Genomic DNA, 20,788 nt, shown 5'->3' with positions numbered 1-20,788 from the left:
CCCACCTAATCTACCTTCTGACACTGCTGTGGAGTTTCGACCTATATCATTTTGTGGTATGTCTGTCAGGTTCTCCTGATAGTTGATAACATGGCCAGTACCAGGCCTGTGTAGGCCTTTAGCTTAAGGCTACCAATGAGCCCCCTTCCTAACCACTGGTGTCCACCATCACTTGCTCCCCTGGCACCATTGTACTTGCCAGTCGCTCAATCCCTCCCACTAGATGAACTTATCTAGTAGCACTGCTTTCTAGGAAATATAACATGGCAGCCACTCTGTTCTGATTGGAGCTAAGTAGCTAAATGGCTCCTATTCTAGAGACCCAGGAAAAGTAAGTGTCAGCCCTAGTGGTACGTCCTGCTGGAATGCACTAAAACAGAAGTCCCTTCTTTGGCCTGGGCATCAGAAACTAATCAAGCTTACTTATTTGTCATTTCTTAATGTATGTGTTTTAATATATCTTGACGGTTTCATTTTGTAAATCAATAAGAGTAGGCTTTAGGAAGGACTGCATGAATACTTTTCTGTGCCACCAATTAGGAACTCCAAGAAAGGATAAATATAAGATGAAAACCTAATTGCTCTTGAAGAATCCTTTCAAGTATACCAGTGGCTCCCAGCTCAAGCAAGTCTATGTTACCACATCTAAAAAAATAAATTTAACTAGCAGATTGACTGGGAATCCTACAATATTGACCTGTACACAGTAAAACATGTACTGCTATGGAAAGAACCCAGGATGGCTTAACAGTTGTTTATAATACAGCATGAGGTGTTTTCTGTCCTCTAACAGAAATTTAACTGGGATCGTTAGTTAATTAACACCTCACCTTAAAATTGGTCTCGGCATGCATATTAGGTGCTGATAATTCTTGATAGATGATGAAGAGTTGCTGAGCAAAGGTCATGAGGACCCCCTGGAGATGTTCTCCAATTGTTCTGTTAATGATATCCAAACAAATGACTTTGCCAATGATTCCATTCGCAGGCTTAAGAACAATCGCCCTCTCATTTGGGCCTGTCAGCCCAAGGAATTTAATGAATATTTTCAATCTCGTAAGGTGGCAATCTTCAGGGAGATATGAAAGATGAGGCTCCATTTTAACTTGTCAGTAGAAAGGATTTGTGTAATAAATAATTTTTATTAATCAAGTAGCAGAGGAGAGCAAGAGGTTGAGTCATTCCAAGCCTTTTCACTTTGGGCATCAAATATGTGGCTACACACCACCATTGGTATGAAAATATCACTGTATTACTAATATTAGAGCATGCTGCTGTAAACAAGTATTCACTGAGACTTGGGCAGAAGAGGACATGCTGCTTGTTCGTGCTCATCCTCTATGTACATCTATGGAATTCCTTGCACCATTTGGGGGCCTTACCCAGGGCTAGGTACATCTGTGATTGAGTTAATTTCTCAGGAGCATGTATGGAAGACTAACCCTTAGCCCACAGAAGGGAGTAGAGGTGTTCAACTAGAGGATTTTCAAGATGCTTCCAGAAGTCACTCTTGAAAACTTACATAATTCCAAATTTGAGCCTTTTATGGTCTTCAAACAGAGTAAAAACGGTTCCTTCTTTTTGCTGTTGGAGTAGAGGGAAAGGTGTTAGCATTGCATAATGTCAACAACAACTCCTCTTAAAAAAGTAAGATGCTAAACTGTATTACGGTGTGAATAATCAGAATTAGAGAGAGGTGGTCACTTTAAAGCCAAGCCTGAGAGCTTTTTGCTTCCTGGCTGACATGTAAAGTTGTCTGGAAACCATGCTAGCTGATCTATAAGCCCCACCCCCTTAAAGCCCACATGAGTAGAATCTGACAACAGTTGCGACAAGTCAGCAAGATGTGTTTCGATTCAGAAGCTTGAATTTGAAAACAGGTTTTCAGGTTTTGAGATTGGGTTAGTGATAGATGATAATCTGTGTTAGAATCTCAGAGTTCACAGAAAGATTCTCATGGATTATGGTGATATGTGAGAGAATCACAGAGGCCAAAAATTTGGAGATTCTAACTTTTCTGTAATCAGTCTAGAATGGATTTGTGTGCTGTTCCTCCTTCCAAGCTACTTTCCTACCTCTATTTCATTTAAATGCAAAGCACATGATCTTCCTACCTGGACATCATATCCAACCCCATGAGCCTTGCACATATGAAGGAAAACATTATAGTAGATGAGGGAAAAGTTGGCATGTCTGATCGAATTGCTCATGGCAACATAGCGGCTGACCATAGCAGGCTAACAAAAAAAGCAGAAGGGGAAAAAGTTGACTGTTACGAAGCACTAATACAGCCTTCCCAGATTTGATGCCTTCCAGATGTTTTGAACTGCATCTGCCATCAGTCCCAGCCACCATGAATGGCTATGCTGGCTGGGGCTGATGCAAAGTGTGGCCCAAAACATCCGGAGGGCACCAGGTTGGGGAAGGCCACACAAACATATTCTTGCTTCAATACAGAGCCCTTTTACAAACATTAAGCTAAATGTGGAGTTTATTATAAATCCTGCAAAAACAATTTACCTCCTAAAAGACACAAATTGTAATATTTGAGGCTAACTTTATAGTCACGGGAGCAATGATAAACAATGTTTGGTAACACAAATTATTATTATTATTATTATTATTATTATTATTTTCTATGGACACAGCCCTCCCAAGGTGGCTCAGCAAAGATAAATAGCTTCATATACATAACAAGTGAAAACTGAAAATGGTGGTGGCTAGGGCCTCTGTAGGCAACAAGGTAGACATCAAGGGGTGGACCCCAAGCAGTGATTGCCTGTGGGCATGGGCTGGGGGTGGGGTGCAGCTCTACAGTTACAATATCTGGTCCTCAGTGAGAAAAATGGAGGAATTAGGGTCCATTAAGCAGTTTTAAAACTGCAATAACTGAGTGTGTTTACATAGCTTAAAAGAGAAAGTATAAGAGAAAGCATACAGCCATCGGAGTGGCATAGATAAATTTAAAAATGTGTTACAATAGTACAGTGGTAACTCGGTTTACGAACTTAATCATTTCCGGAAATCTGTTCTTAAACCGAGGCATGCTTTCCCTAATGAGGCCTCACGCTGCCAGTGCCCTTCCTCCATTCGGATTCTGTTCTTAGACCGAGGTAAAGTTCACAAACCGGGACAATACTTCCAGTTTTCCAGAGTTCTTAAAACGAATACAGTGGTACCTCGGGTTACATACGCTTCAGGTTACAGACTCCGCTAACCCAGAAATATTACCACGGGTTAAGAACTTTGCTTCAGGATGAGAACAGAAATCATGTTCCGGCGGCCTGGGGGCAATGGGAGGCCCCATTAGCTAAAGTGGTGCTTCAGGTTAAGAACAGTTTCAGGTTAAGAATGGACCTCTGGAACGAATTAAGTACTTAACCCAAGGTACCACTGTAGTTCGTAAACAGGGCTGTTCTTAAACCAAGGTACTACTGTATCTGAAAACACCAAACCCACAAGAAAGATATAATCAGCTGAATAGTCTTTACTTTATTGAAGCAAATTAATTATTCTGACAAATGTCTATGCAGGCTGGAAATTCATGAGAGAGCCACTCTGGGGTGCCAACTTGAATAAAATATGGGGGATAAGTTCCACCCTGCATAATCAATCACAAAATGTGGTGCACACACATCATTTGAATGGCAATGCCATCAACTTGGGGGGGCGGGGAGGCTCCCTCAAATATTTCATTGGGTGGTAGCTGTAATGGTTCTAGGGGTTGCTTGTGCGTAAGCTTGTCCCAACCTCTGGCTGGGTTACCTGAGTGAACCTTTCCTGTCTGGGCAGCCACTTGCCCATGACTGCCTCAATCACTGGCAGAATCCGTCAGTGGGTGTTTCTTAAACTTCTTCCAGCAAAGAAGCTCTTTGACGCCAAGTCTTCGCCTACTGTCCCTGCGCGGAAGCCTTCAGCGCAAGGAGGGCGTAGGCAGCGGAGGACCCTTCCTCTCCCCGCTGGTCCCTGGCAAGGAATCATGGGACCGCCTCGCCAATTCCCCCATCTGCCCCCCCTTTCCACTGGAGCTACGTTGATTCTCTTCCCCAGAATACAGGCTGCCTCTCCCACTCCCGGGACGCTCTCTGGGATCCCTTTGGAGCTTGCTCTCTCCCTCGGACACTGATGGCAGTTCCCTGACAGTAGCAAAGGAACCTTGGCCCCTAGGAGTTGGATCCTATGGATCCAATTCTGCAAATTTTGAAAACTAAATTTCTTTAAATTTCTAGAGGGATCACCAGTAGATGTGCTGTAGTATTATATGCCATGCTAGCTAGGGATGTTAGGAGTTGTAGTTCAAAACATGTGGAGGGCACTAGGCTGACAAAGGTTGCCATATTGGCTCTCATGCAATTATAACGTAAGAATGTTCTCTGTGATTTTGCTTTTGACTTGCTGGGGCTTCTCCTGATGTAACGCTTGGCATTTTTTAAAGCGATGCCCTTGGGTGAACGTGACACATTACAGAAATTGTTTTTCATTTAAGTTTTCTGGGATATACCTTAAAAGCATGATCTTAAGAGCTTAGGAACTCTTTAAATAGTTGTTTCCTTAACAGTGCTGCACTGGCTGGAACTGAAAGCAAAATGCTCAGATCGATATGGAATTTTTGCCCAAGATGTGTTTTCTCACCTTCTTTTATTTCTTAGCAAAGTGCTATTGATTGGGCAGTTTCAATAAAGAGGTAAATAATAACGTGCAAGCAAAACTGTGTTCCCTTTCTAGAAGAAAGTGGTGGCAGAAGGACAAAGGTGTTTCGACCACTGCGTGTGATATTTGCCAAGTCATTTCAGAGCCAATTCACCAAAGTGTTTTAATTTCAGTGGGGTGCGTGCAGTAATACACAAGAACAATGGAGGAAGCTTAGTAGAATTTGCATGCATCTTATTTCTTCTTAATGGGCTTCCTTGATGTTCTGCACAAACTTACTTGAGTTGCATTAGAATGTTCATGATCAAAACTAAAAGACCCGAGATGCTTTTTAGTCTAACCCTCAGACCTAAGGCATGAAAACTGTGGCAGTGGCAGGCCAGCCTCATCCCCTCTCCAATCTGCCGCTCTGGGAGCTGTGATCTGTTGCATGCCATTGCTATTCCCAGTGGCACTCAGTTCCCCAGTTTTGCCTGCCATGGTTCCCAAAGCGACACTGCAGGCAGACTTGTGCTCACATGCACAATATTGCAAGAATGCTGGCAGCCGCCGGGAGCAGCAGGGGCCACAATTTGGCTGGGGTCCTAGCCTGAAGCGCATTTAGCACAAGGGGTAACCCAGCCTTGGCTGAGAATACTTGGAGAACTAAGAGTATTCATTGTCCAATCAGGTACCCAAAGCTCTCAGAAATTTCTTTTGGCAACAGAAGGCCACAAATAAAATAAATGAATGCTTGATAAAATAATCCAAGTAGCAGTTTAACAAGCGTAAACTTGAATGTGGCGGCAATAACACAGAACTATTGTTTAAGCGCAGGCATCAGTTTGATGAGGTGCTTATTTCAGCTACAAAGCAGGCAAACACATGCATAATGAACTGCCGGATGAATTATTAATGTCTTGCTTATTTAGCCTCATCTGTCTCGAAGATAATGTATCCTAAGTATAATGAGTGATTGGTTTTGTACATAATTACAGTAGCAGCAGTATCTAGGAAATTTGCTCTTGCAAAGGAGAATTCTAAAAATAAAAATCATCACTCGCACTCGGTCACCGCTCCATTTTATCAAAATCAAAGCGAGCAGCCTGGTGAATGTGTAATAAATTCGCGGGGACGGAAGCATTATTAACATCATAATTTCACATAAAGTGTTTTTACTTAATCATTCATTACAGATCATGCGCTGTAAAAAGATTTGTCTCCTGTTTATTTCTCTCGGTTCTTTAAAAGATATCTCTGACACACTAGTCCTCTTTTTGTTGCCGCTGACTGCTAGGTAAGCAAGATTTGAAGGAATAAAAAAGGGGGGATTATAGGCTGGGAGTGACAAATTTACGTTAATCCTGACAGAATTTTAATTAAAAAGTTGCTACTTGATTACTTTTCATTTCTAAAACATGTACTACTGGGACTAATCATATGTAATTTACTCCTCTCCAACTCAAAGTAGTGGTGTGACAAGAACAATAGATCAGAAGCTCATTAACCTCTAAATTACAAAGCTCTGACACTTTTTGGATGACATAAAATCTCTATCTGTAGATGGATAAGAAGAGGTTTCTGGTCCGTTCTGACCAAGCATAAAAATGGGAGGGTTCCACCCCTAAGGCAGGTTTTAAAAAGACAAATCAGAGTTAATTTTTCTGCAGATAGCAGGTTCCCACTTCCACTACTGGAGTTAAACACCAGTTCAAAAAATGCAAATATGTTCCCTTTGTGGCAAGAATGTCAATGGCTGGATTACATAAGAAGGTGGATTAAGAACACCTAGCTACTTTAAATGGCCTAAAGTCTTCTGGGCAAGGAGAATGACACCCCAGAATGCTGAAGGAACCTGTAGGTGTAATTCCAGAACCACTGTCTGCAATCTCTGGAAATTCTTCAAGCACAGGTGAGATGCCAGAAGGCTGGAGATGGGCAAATATTGTTCATATCTTCCAAGAGGGAGGAAAGGCCCATCTGGGTAAGTAGAGTTCTAGCAGCCTGACACAGATACTGGGGGAAATCTCAAACAGATTAATAAGTAGTCATCCTGTGAGCAGAGAAAATAATGCACTGATTACCAATGGCCAACATGGGTTTCTCAAGAATAAGTCGTGCCAGACCAACCTTATTTCATTTTTTGGTAGTTACTAGTTTGGTAGATCATAGAAACGGCATGGGCATAGTATATTTCACTTTCAGTGGAGCATAGGACAAGACCTCCCATTTTTTACTTGTTAACCAGAAGGTAAAATATGAGCTGGATAATATTCTTAGGTGAATATACAACTGCTTGAGCAACTGTACCCAGTGAGTGCTCATTAATGGGTCTGTGTCTACCTGGAGAGAGGTCTTTAGTGGAGAGCCAAAGTGTTCTATCCTATGCCCAGCCCTTCAAAATTTTAATAAGATACTTGTGTGAGGATACAGAAGGGTATGCTTATTAAATCTTCAGCTGATGGGAAAAACTGGGCGGGGTAGCTAACACTATAGAAGACAGAATTAAGATCTAAAATGATTCCTGCATTATGGGGGGACGGACTAGATGACGCTTGGGGTCCCTTCCAACTCTAAGATTTGATGATTCTATGATTCCACAGTCTGGAACCGTGAGACAAACAAATAAACAAACATAGTAGCATTGATCTGTCTTACTGAATGTCACAGGGTGGCTCAGGACACCAGTGCAATGGAGCAGAGGGGTAGCCAATCCTGTTCTGGCTCCCAAGCAATGATTTGCCAACACAGTGGCTAGTAGGAGGTTACTTGGGTTATTCATCACTGACCTGGGGTGGTTCCTTAGGGGGGCGGCGGCTTTTTGGTTTACTTGGAAGGACCTGGCATTCAAAGCGGCTTAACTTGCAATCCAGTGTTCCATTTGTAACGTACAGCAAGACCTGTGTCAAAGCCAGATGATCGCTATAGTGCAGATCCAGGTCTACTGCCCATACCTAATGACAGCAGAAAAAGAAAAATAAGGAAAACTTTTGTGGCAGCACTCCTGTAAAGGAATAGACATTTGCTTTCTGACAGTTAACTGCACAATCCACCTCCTCTTCTAGGCTGAGAAACAGACATGACTACTTCAAAGTTAAAATAATTGTTATGGTAGAGCAGCAACTGCAAGTAACTCAATAAGATGGATTAATTGTTCTGAATTTTTTTTTAACTGTTTGTAAACATGTGTCATATTAGTTCCATCCCATTGGCCCATAACCCAACCACCCCAAGCTGGTGCCCTCCATATGTTTTAGACTGCCCCTCTCATTGCCATACTGGCTGGGGCTGATGGAAGTTGGAGTGCAAAAGATCTGGAGATCAGAAGGTCAGGGATGGTGGCCCGGACTAACACAGCAATCCAATCCCCTGATTTGCCATGCTGGAGTGGGTCTAGATTAAATGGAGGTGTCCCTCTGTCCAGCACACATATGGTTCTAGGCAGTTTCCCATCCAGGCACTGACCAGATCCAGACCTGCTTAGCTTCAGCAAGGTGGCCTCATGCGCCTATGGACCACAGGCCAGGAGAAATGTACTCAAAGATAGAGAAACAGAGTGTCACTGCTGTTTATGCATGCAAAGCTAAGCACTTGCTTGTGAGCACATATGTGATCAATTCCACCAGCAAGAGTCTTTCAGCATTAACCGTGATGTGCTAATGCATCAGTCAGCAACAGCAAAGCATCTACAATCCTGCTAGGTAGACTATAAAAATATATATTTACAGTTGCATTTTAGGAGCTCTGAAGCTAACTTGCCCCGGAGACAGCTTTGGGATGCAAGCCATATCTCAATTCTACAATTGGACAGAACTATGCAACTGAGAAAAAATTAAAGAAAGTTATTATCTGATTTCAGTTATACATTAGGGAGCAAGAATTTAAGAAACTGGGCAAGATAGATAAGACTACGCAACTGAGACAAATTATTCTGGGGGGGAACCAAAGTATTTTTTTATTTATTTACTTATTTATATATAGCACCATCTATGTACACAGCACTTTGTAAAGAACAGGTTTGACAGATCCCTATCGCAGGGGGCTTAGAATATAAAACAGACACAGAAGAAAAACAAATGGGAGGTAATGGAGGTAGGGGAGAATATGTGTTGATTTCAAGTGCCTGTACCTTGACTTAGTTACATGATGATATTGTTACTAGGAGGGTGCTCCAAAGATTTCTAGGAAAGGTAAGCATTGAGGAGAAGGAGGGAGGGCAATTCCAGGCATCAGCAGCAGCAAGGAGGAAGGGATGGAGTCATTTCAGAGAGCAGAATGGGGACATTTGGATAGCTTTGGGTGGTGCAGCTGGTTAAGTAAAGGTCACGGGAAGAAGGGATGTGACTAGATATAAGAACAGAGATTTTGGTAGGTGGGGTGCAGGAAGAAGCTGATGGAGGGTTTTGAAGGTAAGCCATGAAGCTTATGTAGGATCTGGGACTGGGCTGGACTGGAAGTGGTGAAGGAGTTCAAGGAGAAGAGCCATAGGATCATAGGAAGTTGCTTTAGACTGAGTCAGACCACTGGTCCATCTTGCTCATTATTGTCTACACTGACTGACAACGGCTCTCCTGGGCCTCAGGCAGAGAACATTATCAGCCCTACCGGTAGGTACCAGGGATTGAACCTGGGACCTTCTGCATGCAAAGCAGAAGCTCTGCCCACTGAGCTAAAGTCCTTTCCCATGTGAGATATTCAGAGCAACAAACGAGGCAAATAAAGCTGGCAGCAGAGTGCTGGGTACAGGCGAGTGAGACCACAGTAGGTGAGGCAATAGGAGACCCTAGAGAGAAGAAAGTTTGTAGCCATGAAGATAAGAGCTACAGAAGGTACGGAGCAGATATTTTGCTGAGGATACGGACGGCAAAAGGCTGTAATTTGTCACATTGTAAAGAGGGAAGTGGCATGATTTGGGAACAGATTGCATTTGTGGGTCCAAGGAAAGATAATAGAAAGTCAAGGCTTTATCCTGATTAACAGGGTGGATGGTGATGCTAATGGATAAGGAGGAGGAACAAGGAGAAATGGGAGAAAATGGGATAAATTTTGTATGGACACATGGAGCTTGAGACAATGCTGATGCACCCAAGCAGACGTATCAGAAAGGTAACTGGAGATGGGGGATTGGATGGATGGCAAATGATATGGTATGGATGGAGTGGTAGCGCTAGGAGCTTATAGGTGGCATTGAAAACCATGAGAAGTGATGAGGCTACCCAAGGGGGTAATGTATACAGAAAGAAGAGTAGAGGGCCAAACACAGAGCATGCCAGGCATCAATGTGGGGGGGGGGGGCCACAGAGCAGCCACATGGGCAAAGATGTCACATGAGACACCCAAGCTAGAAGAGGCACTGGAGAACCATCTTCCAACTGGGCCCATGATCCAAAGGTTCTTCAGAGAGTTCTAAAGTAGGCTAAACACTGGCTATAGTTTGCCTATCATTACGTCATGGAACGTCCATCAGTATTCCACCTGTTCAGAGTGAAGATGTCAGCGACAGAATGTTAGCAAGCAGTCTAGCTTCTTTAAGGAAATATCTATCTGTGTTTTGGGCCAGGCGGGTTATATTGGGAAAGGAAACAGGGGGAACAGCAGTGTGGGGCAGTAAGGGCAAAGGAGTGACAGGTACTTTGACTTAACTGTCCAACTTGCTGGAAAGTTCTGCTCCTGACAAAGTAATCTTCTGGAATTTCTATTCTCCCCCCCCCCCCAAAAAAACCCCACCACAATTCAAATGACACTTATATGGGCAAAGAATGAGTACCTGGATGGGGGGGGGGATATGGTAGAGGAATAATACTAGGGGTGGCCTGCAAAGGGAACTGAAGAAAGGGCAGCCCCCCACACCTGCCTTTTCCTAACTCCTATTAGTGCAGGTGGCCCTGGCAACATATGTGGCCCCAGAGTTCTCCCCCATTCCCCGTGAGCCATCTACACACCAGTCTGATCTGTGAACATCAGTCCTTCGGAACAAATCTCACACACAATGACTTGAATAAGCCACTGAATGGTAAATGGCATCATTATAAGGCTATTAAGAGGTCAGGCAGTCAAGGCCTCTTGCTAAACTGGAGCTAATTTCTGAATCATATTCACAAAATAATGCCCTTTTTATAACAGCAAATAAATCACATCAGTAACAGTTGTTAATAACGAACTGCCAAGTATCTGTTGCGCGGTTAAATATCCTATTTGTCAACTTAAATATTTCCCACTGCATGGAGGAAAATGCAAATTGGATGCTGATGGCCAGTATTCTTTGGTACATTTCAGTAGGAAGATTTGCCAGTTATAATTCTTTACTTCCACCCTTGCCCACACCTTCAAATTTGCTCTGTGGAGAAATGAAGGCCCTTCTCTAGTCCTGGCTTAGCATGCTGCAGAAGCTTAGATGAGCTACCTGGGTCTGTTTATTTATTTGATTGGAACCCCCCCCCCCCTTTAAGCTAAGCCATAAATCAGTGCCTCTTTTTTAAACGGTATGTGTGGGGATAAGCGCCCACCTTGTGAATCTGCTACCTTTCTTCAAAGCTTGCCACTGTTTTCTAGACCCTTTACCTCTTGATATGCTCCTTAGTTTTCTAATGCAGTTCTAGAACTAGAAGTGATGAAGCCTGAAACATTGCCTGTGGACTGTGGCTTCCCATAGCCCAGTTGGATTCTAGAACTCACAAATGGAAACGGTGAAGAAAGGAAGCATTTTTGTTTCGTTTTGTCCCTTGCACTTAGGAAGCCAGAAATGTGGGGTGTCCTACTCTCCCCCACGAGCAGAATGATTCATGATGAAGCATCTCTAATGACTTAGCTCACTAAGCACTTAGTGACATGGAGGAACTGCTCTTATCCAACACTCCCTGCGTTGTGCACGACCATGGCATTGAAAATGTGATGCCTAGTTCACAACCCACTTTGTTCAAATTTGTGGACAATCTCAGAAGCCAGTGGGAAGCTGAGCAGGGCTCCCATCCACATTCCTTGCTTCTTTCCCCACAAACATTCCAGCTTTAAGGAATTCTTTGCCACCAGACTGATATGATGGCAGTACTAAAGCCCATTTGGGGGAGATTTCCAAGATGGTTTGTTCCCCCAAACTTGTTCCTCTTAATGATATATAGGGAAGAGCAGGGTCTAGGATCTTATTGCCTTCTTATTAGTTGCAACATGGAAATTGCACAACACTGGCACTCCCCAGGCCTTTGCTGTCTACAAAACTGATTCTGCTAGATTTGGCATTTTGCCCTTCTAGAGAAATTAACCCACTGAGCTAGATTATCTAGTGACCTCTTTCTCAGTGTGTGGCTTCTGTTTATTTCCTATGTTAACAAGAATACATCCTTCCCATGACCACCCTTGGCTCGTTTATAATTTTGGAAAGATAATCTTATTTAATGCATAGTTTTGTCTGGACTGTTCATTTTGAATGCACTATCTGTATTGTGACCCTGCTTCTCTCTCTGGGTTGGGACTATTGTCCTGATTTGTTGTTTTCTGTTTGACTATGTTTTCACTTTGATAAACTCTTCAGCTAAAATAAAAGCACTAGCTCAATTCTGGGAAATGCAGGTTTATTAATTACATTTATATCCTGCTTTTCCTCCAAGGATTTCCTGCTTTTATCCTCACAACAACCTGCCAAGGTAGGCTAGGCTGAGAAATGGGGGCAGGCCCAAGGTCACACAGGAAGCATCCTTGATGCTTGGGGATCTGAGCCTAGGTCTCCAGCACTAACCATTGCACCATGCTAGCCAAGAACAGAACATCCACGTTCAGAGACAGCTTCTGATCATTGCAGGGAATTACAGCAATTATGTATACCTTTGCCTGAATCACACCTCACTTTCTGGTTACGGTAATCCAGCTGGCCTCTGATCCAATCCAGGAAAAGCAATTCTTACATCTCTAGCAGAAGCACAATAAACTATGCCAACTGAGCAGAAACAGGGCCAAATCCATTTAGTTTGCACATATTGCAGATTTTAAGATTTTAATGAAGGTCAGCCCTGCTGCCACCATGAGCTTTTACAGAGATCATGGATATAAATGGAACAGTCCCCTCACCTGCATAGTGAGAAGTAGCAAAGGTAGCAGAGCGCCAGTCTCAGCTGCTAGTGGTTGACATCTCATCTCAAAGTAGAGGTCCAGCATAGCAGATGGGGTCCCATTATGCTAAGTCAGCAAGCCCATGACTTCTCTTTGCTGCTGGGTGGGTAGACCCTCCCAACCAAACCTGTATCTATGAGCTTCAGGCTTGCACAATTATCCCAAACTGCTAACAGCCGCAGTGCCTTGCTGCTCAGTGCTCACTTTGTTGTTCACAAAACCGAATTGTTTTCATTAGTTCAACATACAGGTAGTGGTGTGCTTATGTTATGAGATCTGCAAAGGTAGGCAAACAGATGTGAATGGAATCCTATTAGCCTCTTGGTTAATGGAGATATTTTCATTTCCTGGGGGCAGGGGTGGAAATCCTGCAAAGAGGGGAGCTAGATATTGATCTTGGAATGCCTTGAGCAGAGTGCTTCTGCTAAAATAATATTTCTCTCCCATCGCTAAGACCCCATCACTCTTCTCCTTAAGTCTCTGTGCTGGCATCCATCACACCCGCTATGAACTCCAGGCTCCAATATGTTTATGTTGAAGACTCTTTGGGCCGCAATTATATCCTCGGCACCACCTACTTCCCTTCCTCACACCATCCATTCTGCTTCTAGTCCTTCTTCTAGGAGCCAGCTCCTTCCTTAAAACTGCAAAGCCTTCCCAAGGCAACCACTTATTACGCTGTTCTCTTATAGCCTATGACCACCAGCTTGCCTTTCCCTGCTCACTGTGTACCTTTGACAAACTCTCTGCTTTGGCAAGCAATATGTTTCTCCTTTTATCTAGTGAGCAGTCCCAAAGGAACTGCTAAATCAATAAATGATAATGGTGTGAAGCAAACATTTGCTAGCCACCTCCAGATGTTTTCAACTCCCATAGAGGCCAGAGCCTGTTGAGACATTTTGCCACAAAAAGGGGCTGCCCTGCTTGTCCTGAGAAGTGGGCAGGACCTCTGCACTACTGCAAGGGACCTAGGCAGTGTGTGTCCTGCACCACTAGAGCCCGATTAATTTTGTTGCAGTTGCTTGGGATGCTTCTGCTAGTCAGCCATGGCTGTTTATAAGATAAGAACCATAGGAAGCTGCCTTATACAGAGTGAGACCAATGGTCTACCAAGCTCAGTATGGTTTGCAGCTGTCCAGGGTTTCAGGCAGGAGTATCTCCCAGGCTTGCAGGGAGATGTTGCTGGGGACTGAACTTGGGAGCATCTGCATGCAAGGCAGATGTTCAGCCACTGAGCTACTGCTCTTCCCAGCCATGCTCCTCCAGCCCTCCTTCCTCCTACTTCTCCAGCCTTCCTTGTGGGATTTGGGTATGCAATCAATGAGGGTGTGACTGGCTACTTTGAAATTCCCACATGGGGTTATTTAATATGGGACATGGTGGTGGGCAGGATCTCAGGTTCTCAGCAAAACCAAAACCCAAGCCATCGGGTGTGGAGTGTGGAGACCGCAAAATGAAAGCATGGTGAGTGAATAAAGTCACAGTTATGGTGTCATTCTTTACAGCTGCCATAAAAATGTTTCAGCTTTAAAACGTGAGAAGGGCAAGGAAGCATAAATTCTTAAACAGTTACTAAATTATCGCTTTTCTTCCCTCGGTTTAATTGTTTCTTTCTGCCTCCAATATTGACTTCTACATTATTATACAGAGTACACCTGCCTTTTTTTTTTTTTTTTAAGAAGTGGCTGGATGACACTGTAAAAATGCCAATTAGTAAAATATTAATGCAAGTCGGGTTTCTCAGAAGAGAGCTCTCTTCTTTATTATGGTTAAAATTCACCACGGGACTGAATATTTTAGCCAGGATTGAAGACTGTTATCTTATTTGATTGCCATCTAGTGGTAATAGGTAGAATCCCTCCGATTTAAAAAGCATGTAGCAGCCAAAAACCGACAGTACGGAGGAGGTTGAAAAAATTGCTTTGAAACACCGCAGATGAAGACGCATGGTTCACTAAAGAGGCTGGGGCCAGCATCCAAAAGGTATGGATGTACAGTATGCAAGTGGAGATTTGCTTCTGAATTTCATTGCAGTATTTCCAGTGCCGAAGAGGCAAACTGGGATGCAGGTGGAAAAGGAGGTTGACTCTTCAGTGGCAGGAAGTGTGACTGCAAAATTAGAAAGCAAATATTTGACCGTGCATACGGTTCTCTTCTTGACAGGCTTCTACTGCTCCATCGCAATTCCTCATTATTCTCTTGCAATTTCTAAGCTGTCTTCCCCTGTTTTGATAGGCTCATGCAAGCTGCCTTGTGAGAGTATATGTACCCTGAAAAGGCAGGGTAAAAAAGGAGATATATGAAATAAAAACAAATAATAGATTTGGGTGAAAAGGCCAACTCCCTTAAAAAACAACCCCCAAACCCTTACTTCTGGGAAAACATTAACAGGTGAGCTTATCTGGCCACGCACTGGAACCATTCACAAGGCCAGCCCAATATGCAGAAGAAGCCCATGGAGTCTACACAGGTTGACTTTCACACATGAAGAAGGGCCAGGCAAGTGTGATTTTCAAATTTATTTTTTATCGGGGCGGAGGACTGCAGCCAAGTGACCATTTGCCTCCTTTTCCACTGAGACACTTATTAATAGTGTCAGTCCCAGAACGTAGCCTTTGAGAAGGCGGCGCTTTGGATCGTGTTATGTCGAAAATTGACTGTGCAGCCTCCCTCTTTGCTGTCTACACTCAGCCATTTCCCTGTCTCTGAAGTGCTCCATCCTTCACCCGGTGACTCCTTTCGTTTCCTTGTGAGGGACTTAGTTAAAGGCAGCTTGAAAGTTCAAATAAATTACATCAGCTACTTCTCCCTTTTCCAATTTTCTAGGGCAATGTTCAAAGAATTCTGAGATCGAGGGGGGGGGGGATGGCGGAGGAAAAATGACTTGGTTTCATTTCACAGCAGCCATATGGGCTCACTCTTTTCCTCTCATGTTCAACGAGGTGTTTATAGAGTTCTATCTCCAGGCTCTGCAATTCATAACTTTCCAACATGGGAGATCAATGCAGCTATTCTACAGGACAGTGAAGCTAGACGTCTTGGCAGTTGTTTCTGAAAGGTTGCAATTCAGATTTCCTCATTTGAAGACTAAACACTGTCCAGGTGGCATCTGGAACGAGTTAATGCTACTCCAAAACAAGCAAGGAGCAGAACTGAGGGTGACTACAGTGGCTCCAACAACCCCACGATGCATTCCAGAAATTCTGGCTGCCTTGCTGAAATCCAGAATGCTTTTTGCTAGGTTGGTTGCACATGTTCTGCCTAGAATTCCAGTGTCTCTCCAGACTGGTGTTTTATTACAGGTGTATTCTTTACCATATTCTTGACACCATGGTATTGCATCAGTGGTGTACTTATTCTGCTTTATTAGTTGCTTTGTATTGCTTCCCAAACGCTACCACATTATTTCTGTTTGGAGGGACTATATATAGCACAACAGCAGTAGGACAACAAACAACAATAAAACACAACCAGAACTTTGGTGGTGTTTCAGCAGGAAGTTACAGGACATTAACTGTTTGGAAAAGAAGCAGTATGATGACCCCATAACTTTTGCAAGCACAAATACCATTGAAATGAGGATTGCTTATAACTGTCCCAATAGCATCATAAGCACAAATAATCATGAATGCACAATGGAAAGGACATCTGGAGGGACCTTCAGAGGGTTGGTTTTTTTGTTTTGTTTTTTGCACCATGCTAAAATTCTGCATTCAGAAAATACAAATTCTGCACCAGAAACACCTGATTTTTCTGCTTGAGCAAACTCACATATTTTGTTTTGCATAATTTGATTCAAATTTACTCATCATGGGGAGGTGCAGTGCCAAACACAGAAGCCTGACCTACAAATGTTGGAAATCTGACTCAGCTGCTCCTTAGACATGGGCTATTTTAGCAAGCATCGTTCACACACTTCCAAACGTGTCCTGGAAACGTGTTACATTAAAAACAAGAATAACCCAAAACCAAAAGCCGATACTCTTGGGAAGCTAAATCCTGTGCTCACTTGTCACATCCTTCTCTTTCTCTGTGCTCCTGGGATCCTGGCACTTAACTCAGTTTGTTAATTCAATACCTGAATTTTAACGATATTTTCTTGAAAACCTTTTCATTCCAGAGCACATTGCTGAACCACTGCTGTGCCCCAGTGCAAACTCTGCTGAAGGGAAGGCATCTGCACAGGAGCGGTTCCTGCAGGATTGTGCCTGCTGCCCTTAATTGGCTTGAAAACTCATCATCCAATAGAGTTCTCTGTGGGTTAGATTGGAAACTACAGGGAAAGCTCCAGCAGGAATTGCTCTGTGTTGCTAAACCACAAAGTGTCTGGACCTTTCTATTACATCCCCCTTCCAATTACATAATTAAAGTCACCTATGATATTTTGAGGCATTCCTTTGACATAGGCTACATCCCACTGGAGATATGTATATAATGGTTTATATGTTTTACAAAATGTTCTGTTTTCAACAATAACTTCCATTACGCCATTTGTCTCTCAGTAGACCCTGCTTCTGCCTTTATAGCACTTGTGAAAAAACAAAGTGCTTATAAAACCAGGACTCGAGAATATAGATCTTGACAAGCAAGCAAAAACAGCAGTTAAAGGGCACTTGCCTCCCTCGTAACAAGGCCTCCGTTCTGTTTTCTGGGCTGCTTTCACTTAAGATTTTGATTTGCTTGCTTTTGCTTTAGGGTCGGTTTTGTTCAGTGCCTCAAAACTTTTGAGTACCTTCAATCATTACAATGATGTGCTATGGGCAGGGAAGGGGGGGGGAGAGCTGCATATTCACCAGCTCCTCTGAGTTGATTACATTATCCCAGTCAATAGGTTATTTGGGTAATTTCTAGGACCGTTTGCTAAACCAGTTAAAAGGCATTTCCCCTCCCAGCTTTTAATCAATGGAATAACAGATTCAAATAGGTATTATTAACTTAGTGCAGATTAAACTTCGTGGATAGCCATTTTTTCTCTCAGCTAAATAATCATAGATAATTTGTTTGGGAAATCAGCTTAAAGCACAAGGCATAAATAAAAGAGCTGTAAGCACACGAAACTGGATAGAGAGAGGCTCACATGCGCACCAGGGAGCTCACAGAGCTCCAATACACAAGGGCTCTCCCATTCACTACAATGGAGGGGTCAGCATCCTGTGTGCAGAAGGGACAGATGCATAGGGCGTGGCTCCCCCTACTGGAATGAAAGGAAAAGTCCCGGAAGGGAGGGGAACCGCCACATGCCAATCAAGAGCTCTCAGGCTCCTCTTTATTTTTGCCCATATTGACCCAGCAGACCAATAAAGTGTTTTCTTTCAATAAGACGTTTTCCTATGCATTTTCTCAAAGCCACCTTTGGCTTTCTGCAGACTAGCTTTTCCTTGCCATGACCACCAAACAAACAAGGGACGAATTGCCTTTCCATTTACTGAAAGAAAATCATAGCACTTCAATGAACATTTATAAGCAGTTTGCTCTAAAATATCATGATGTTCAATAAAATTTCCTAAAAATGAGATGAAAGCAAAGCAAAGGTGTGCCTTACAAACAAAACCAAGAACTGTACAAACAAAAACAAAAAAATAACAATTAAGAATCAAGAGTCCAGGAAAGCTTGGAGAAGTACATTTTTAAAAAGAGGCGCTTCGAGGTCACTGCTGTCCCTTCCTCACAAATTCCCCGAGGGAGGGCACTGCAGAGGGTGGGTGCTGTCAATAGGAAGGCGCACTTCCATATTATCACAAAGTGATAATCCACTGGCCATGCTATAAACCAACAGGGTCTCCAGGGGAGATCTAAAAGGTGGGTTTGGTCTGTATTGGGGTTGTGGGGTGGGGGAGAGGCTGCTAGTTATCCCGGTCCCCAGTTGTTTCTGGGGAACCTTTTTGCAGCCTGGGGGCCACATTCTCTTCTAGGGAACCTCCCAAGGTCTGCATACCAGGGCAGGGTCAGAGGCAAAAGTGGGAAGAGCAATGAATATGCATTTTACCTTTGTGTACTAGGCTGGTTCCTACGGACACTTCCACACCCCCCTCCCTATCCTTCAGTGATGCATGTGGCCTGGGGAGAATCTCAAAGGCGAGATGGTGAGACCTGGAAGGCAGGATTTGGCCCTCAGGTCTGAGGTTCCGCATCCCTAGTTTAGGCCTTTAAATGTAAACAACAAAACCTTGAACTTGGCTCAGCAGCTGACAGCTAGTGCAGATCTTTCAACATCAGTGCAATATATGTACAGGTGGGTGTCCCACTAATCAACCTAGTAACAGCATTTTGTACTAGCTGCAGTTTCTGAACCAGGCATAAGGGTAGCTCCGCGTACAGCACATTACAGCAGTTTAATCGAAAGGCTATCAATGTGACCACAGCAATCAAGCAGCAACATGTTTTCTGCACTGTATTTCAAGTGAAGTGCCACTATTGTTTTGTAACCTGCCCATAATCTCCTTCCCTTTTGAAATCTGGATACCCACTCAGTCCAGCAGGAAGAAACTGGCAGCAAAGCGGGTTCTCTTACTTTCACACGTTCCCGCCTGGGCATCCACTGCAAAGTAGGTGTGCTATTCCTGCCTAGAGGCTAAATTCCAGAATATTTTATCATCAGTATTTGAGGAATTTCTCAAGGACAAGCATTTGAGACAAGACACATTGTATATCTGAATATGAATTTTGCAACAGTGGAATTCTCCTCAAAACCTAAGAAAATTAACCAGTCAGCTCTCTACCTGATGTATGAACAACATAAGCCTTGGGCTCTAACAAATCAATAGAAAGGATTTTAACTGCTGGAGAGGAGAACACACAACACATTGATCTAGGCCATAATAACTCTTCCAGCTGGTCAGTTAATCCTCAGGAAATGCCCAGTGCCTATGGTGTGGTCCCTTGTGTAAAATGGATATTAAATGTATGCTTGGAATATGGTCCATCACTGAACGATGCTGAAGGTGAACAGGTTCTGTTGCTCTTCGGAGACTACTGGGGCATACGTAGCTTATCAGAAGACCCAGACACACATGGCTTGGTTCCTGCAAACATATGGATGTCGCCCTCCAAGTCCTACTCAGAGTAGGCACACTAAAATTACTATGGTACTCTGAGTAGAACTAACATTGAATACAACCCATAGGCCTCAATTTACATAGAAGCAGCAACAAGATTGACTATGAGATTGGGACGTGTTTGGAACCTAAAGGCTATAAGATGAAGCCACCAAGAGACCTGATTGCCTTTTCACATGCCCCCCATAGTATGTTTCAGCACCAACTGCATAGTATATCAGAATCACTCCTGTCAGGTGGTGTCATGGGCTGTCCTCCTTATCCTGTCTCAGCCAACCCATGACAGGTGATGGCTGGGTCTGATCAGTCAGGCTCTAATGCCTTTCCTCCTACATTGCCTGTGTTTTGTTTCACCAAAAGCCTCACAGGCTAAGCTCTGTACTGCAGAAGTGACATCTAGGCCCCAAGAACCAATTCCTGTCCATCAGGCCCTACAAAGCCCCAGCCTTCTAATCAACACATCATACTGGAGAAGAAGAGTTTGCCTCTGTATGTTTTTGGACAAGACTTGCTTTGGATCATCTTGCTTTCACTTGGAACCTTTGGGAATGTACATGCCTTCTGACCTTTGCCCAATGTTTCTAGAACTTGACCCGGGAATGTGCTACTACCTGCAGATTGCTGACAATCAGCAAACTATGGCCCAGAAACCTGACCTCTCATCGAACCCAGACATACAACTACTTTACTGTGCACACATTCAGTTTGGGCCAAGGGTCAATTCATGTGGAATACAGTCCCAATTTCTAGACACCCTTGAGTAGATTCATCCCAGCCAAGTGGAACATCCTATTCTAAGTGGTTTGGGGGCAGGCAAGCAACAGCACACTGCTCAAAGTAATGTGGAAACCAGGCAAAAAAAGTAAGGTTGTGTGTGTGTCTTATTTCAGCAACTTTGCAACTGGTGTACTAAAAACCCTTCAATTCCACTTGATCCAAATTTCCATGATGTCACTAGGGTCTTTTTCATTGGCTTCTGTTCTCTTTCTAACCACTCCATT

At 43.4% G+C, this 20,788-nt stretch overlaps 1 protein-coding gene and 1 long non-coding RNA gene across 7 annotated transcripts in view; one reads left to right on the top strand and one right to left on the bottom strand.

Moving 5' to 3' along the window:
- Positions 1-20,788, bottom strand: part of IQCH (IQ motif containing H) — a 79,868-nt gene that overhangs the window by 1,327 nt on the left and 57,753 nt on the right. For 4 of the 6 annotated variants that reach the window (XM_083411915.1, XM_083411911.1, XM_083411910.1 and 1 more), the window contains 4 exons: positions 7,419-7,583; positions 2,115-2,237; positions 1,523-1,584; positions 831-939 (listed from right to left, as the gene is read on the bottom strand). In XM_083411915.1, coding sequence (XP_083268041.1) covers positions 831-939; positions 1,523-1,584; positions 2,115-2,237; positions 7,419-7,583 — 459 coding nt within the window. Of the gene's footprint in view, positions 1-830; positions 1,070-1,522; positions 1,585-2,114; positions 2,238-7,418; positions 7,584-20,788 lie in introns of those variants that run through there. The other 2 variants (XM_083411914.1, XM_083411913.1) reach the window with 2 other exon arrangements.
- LOC310663909 overlaps positions 2,250-20,788 on the top strand; it is a 253,653-nt gene continuing 235,114 nt past the window's right edge. The window contains exon 1 of the long non-coding RNA XR_014504663.1: positions 2,250-3,200. This is a non-coding gene — a long non-coding RNA (uncharacterized lncRNA). The remainder of the gene's footprint in view (positions 3,201-20,788) is intronic.

The sequence above is a fragment of the Podarcis tiliguerta genome (assembly GCF_965153285.1).
Source record: "Podarcis tiliguerta genome assembly, chromosome: 14".
Lineage (NCBI taxonomy): Eukaryota > Metazoa > Chordata > Lepidosauria > Squamata > Lacertidae > Podarcis > Podarcis tiliguerta.
The sequence above is the reverse complement of the archived record's forward strand: the minus strand, read 5'-3'. Positions and strand labels throughout refer to the sequence as shown.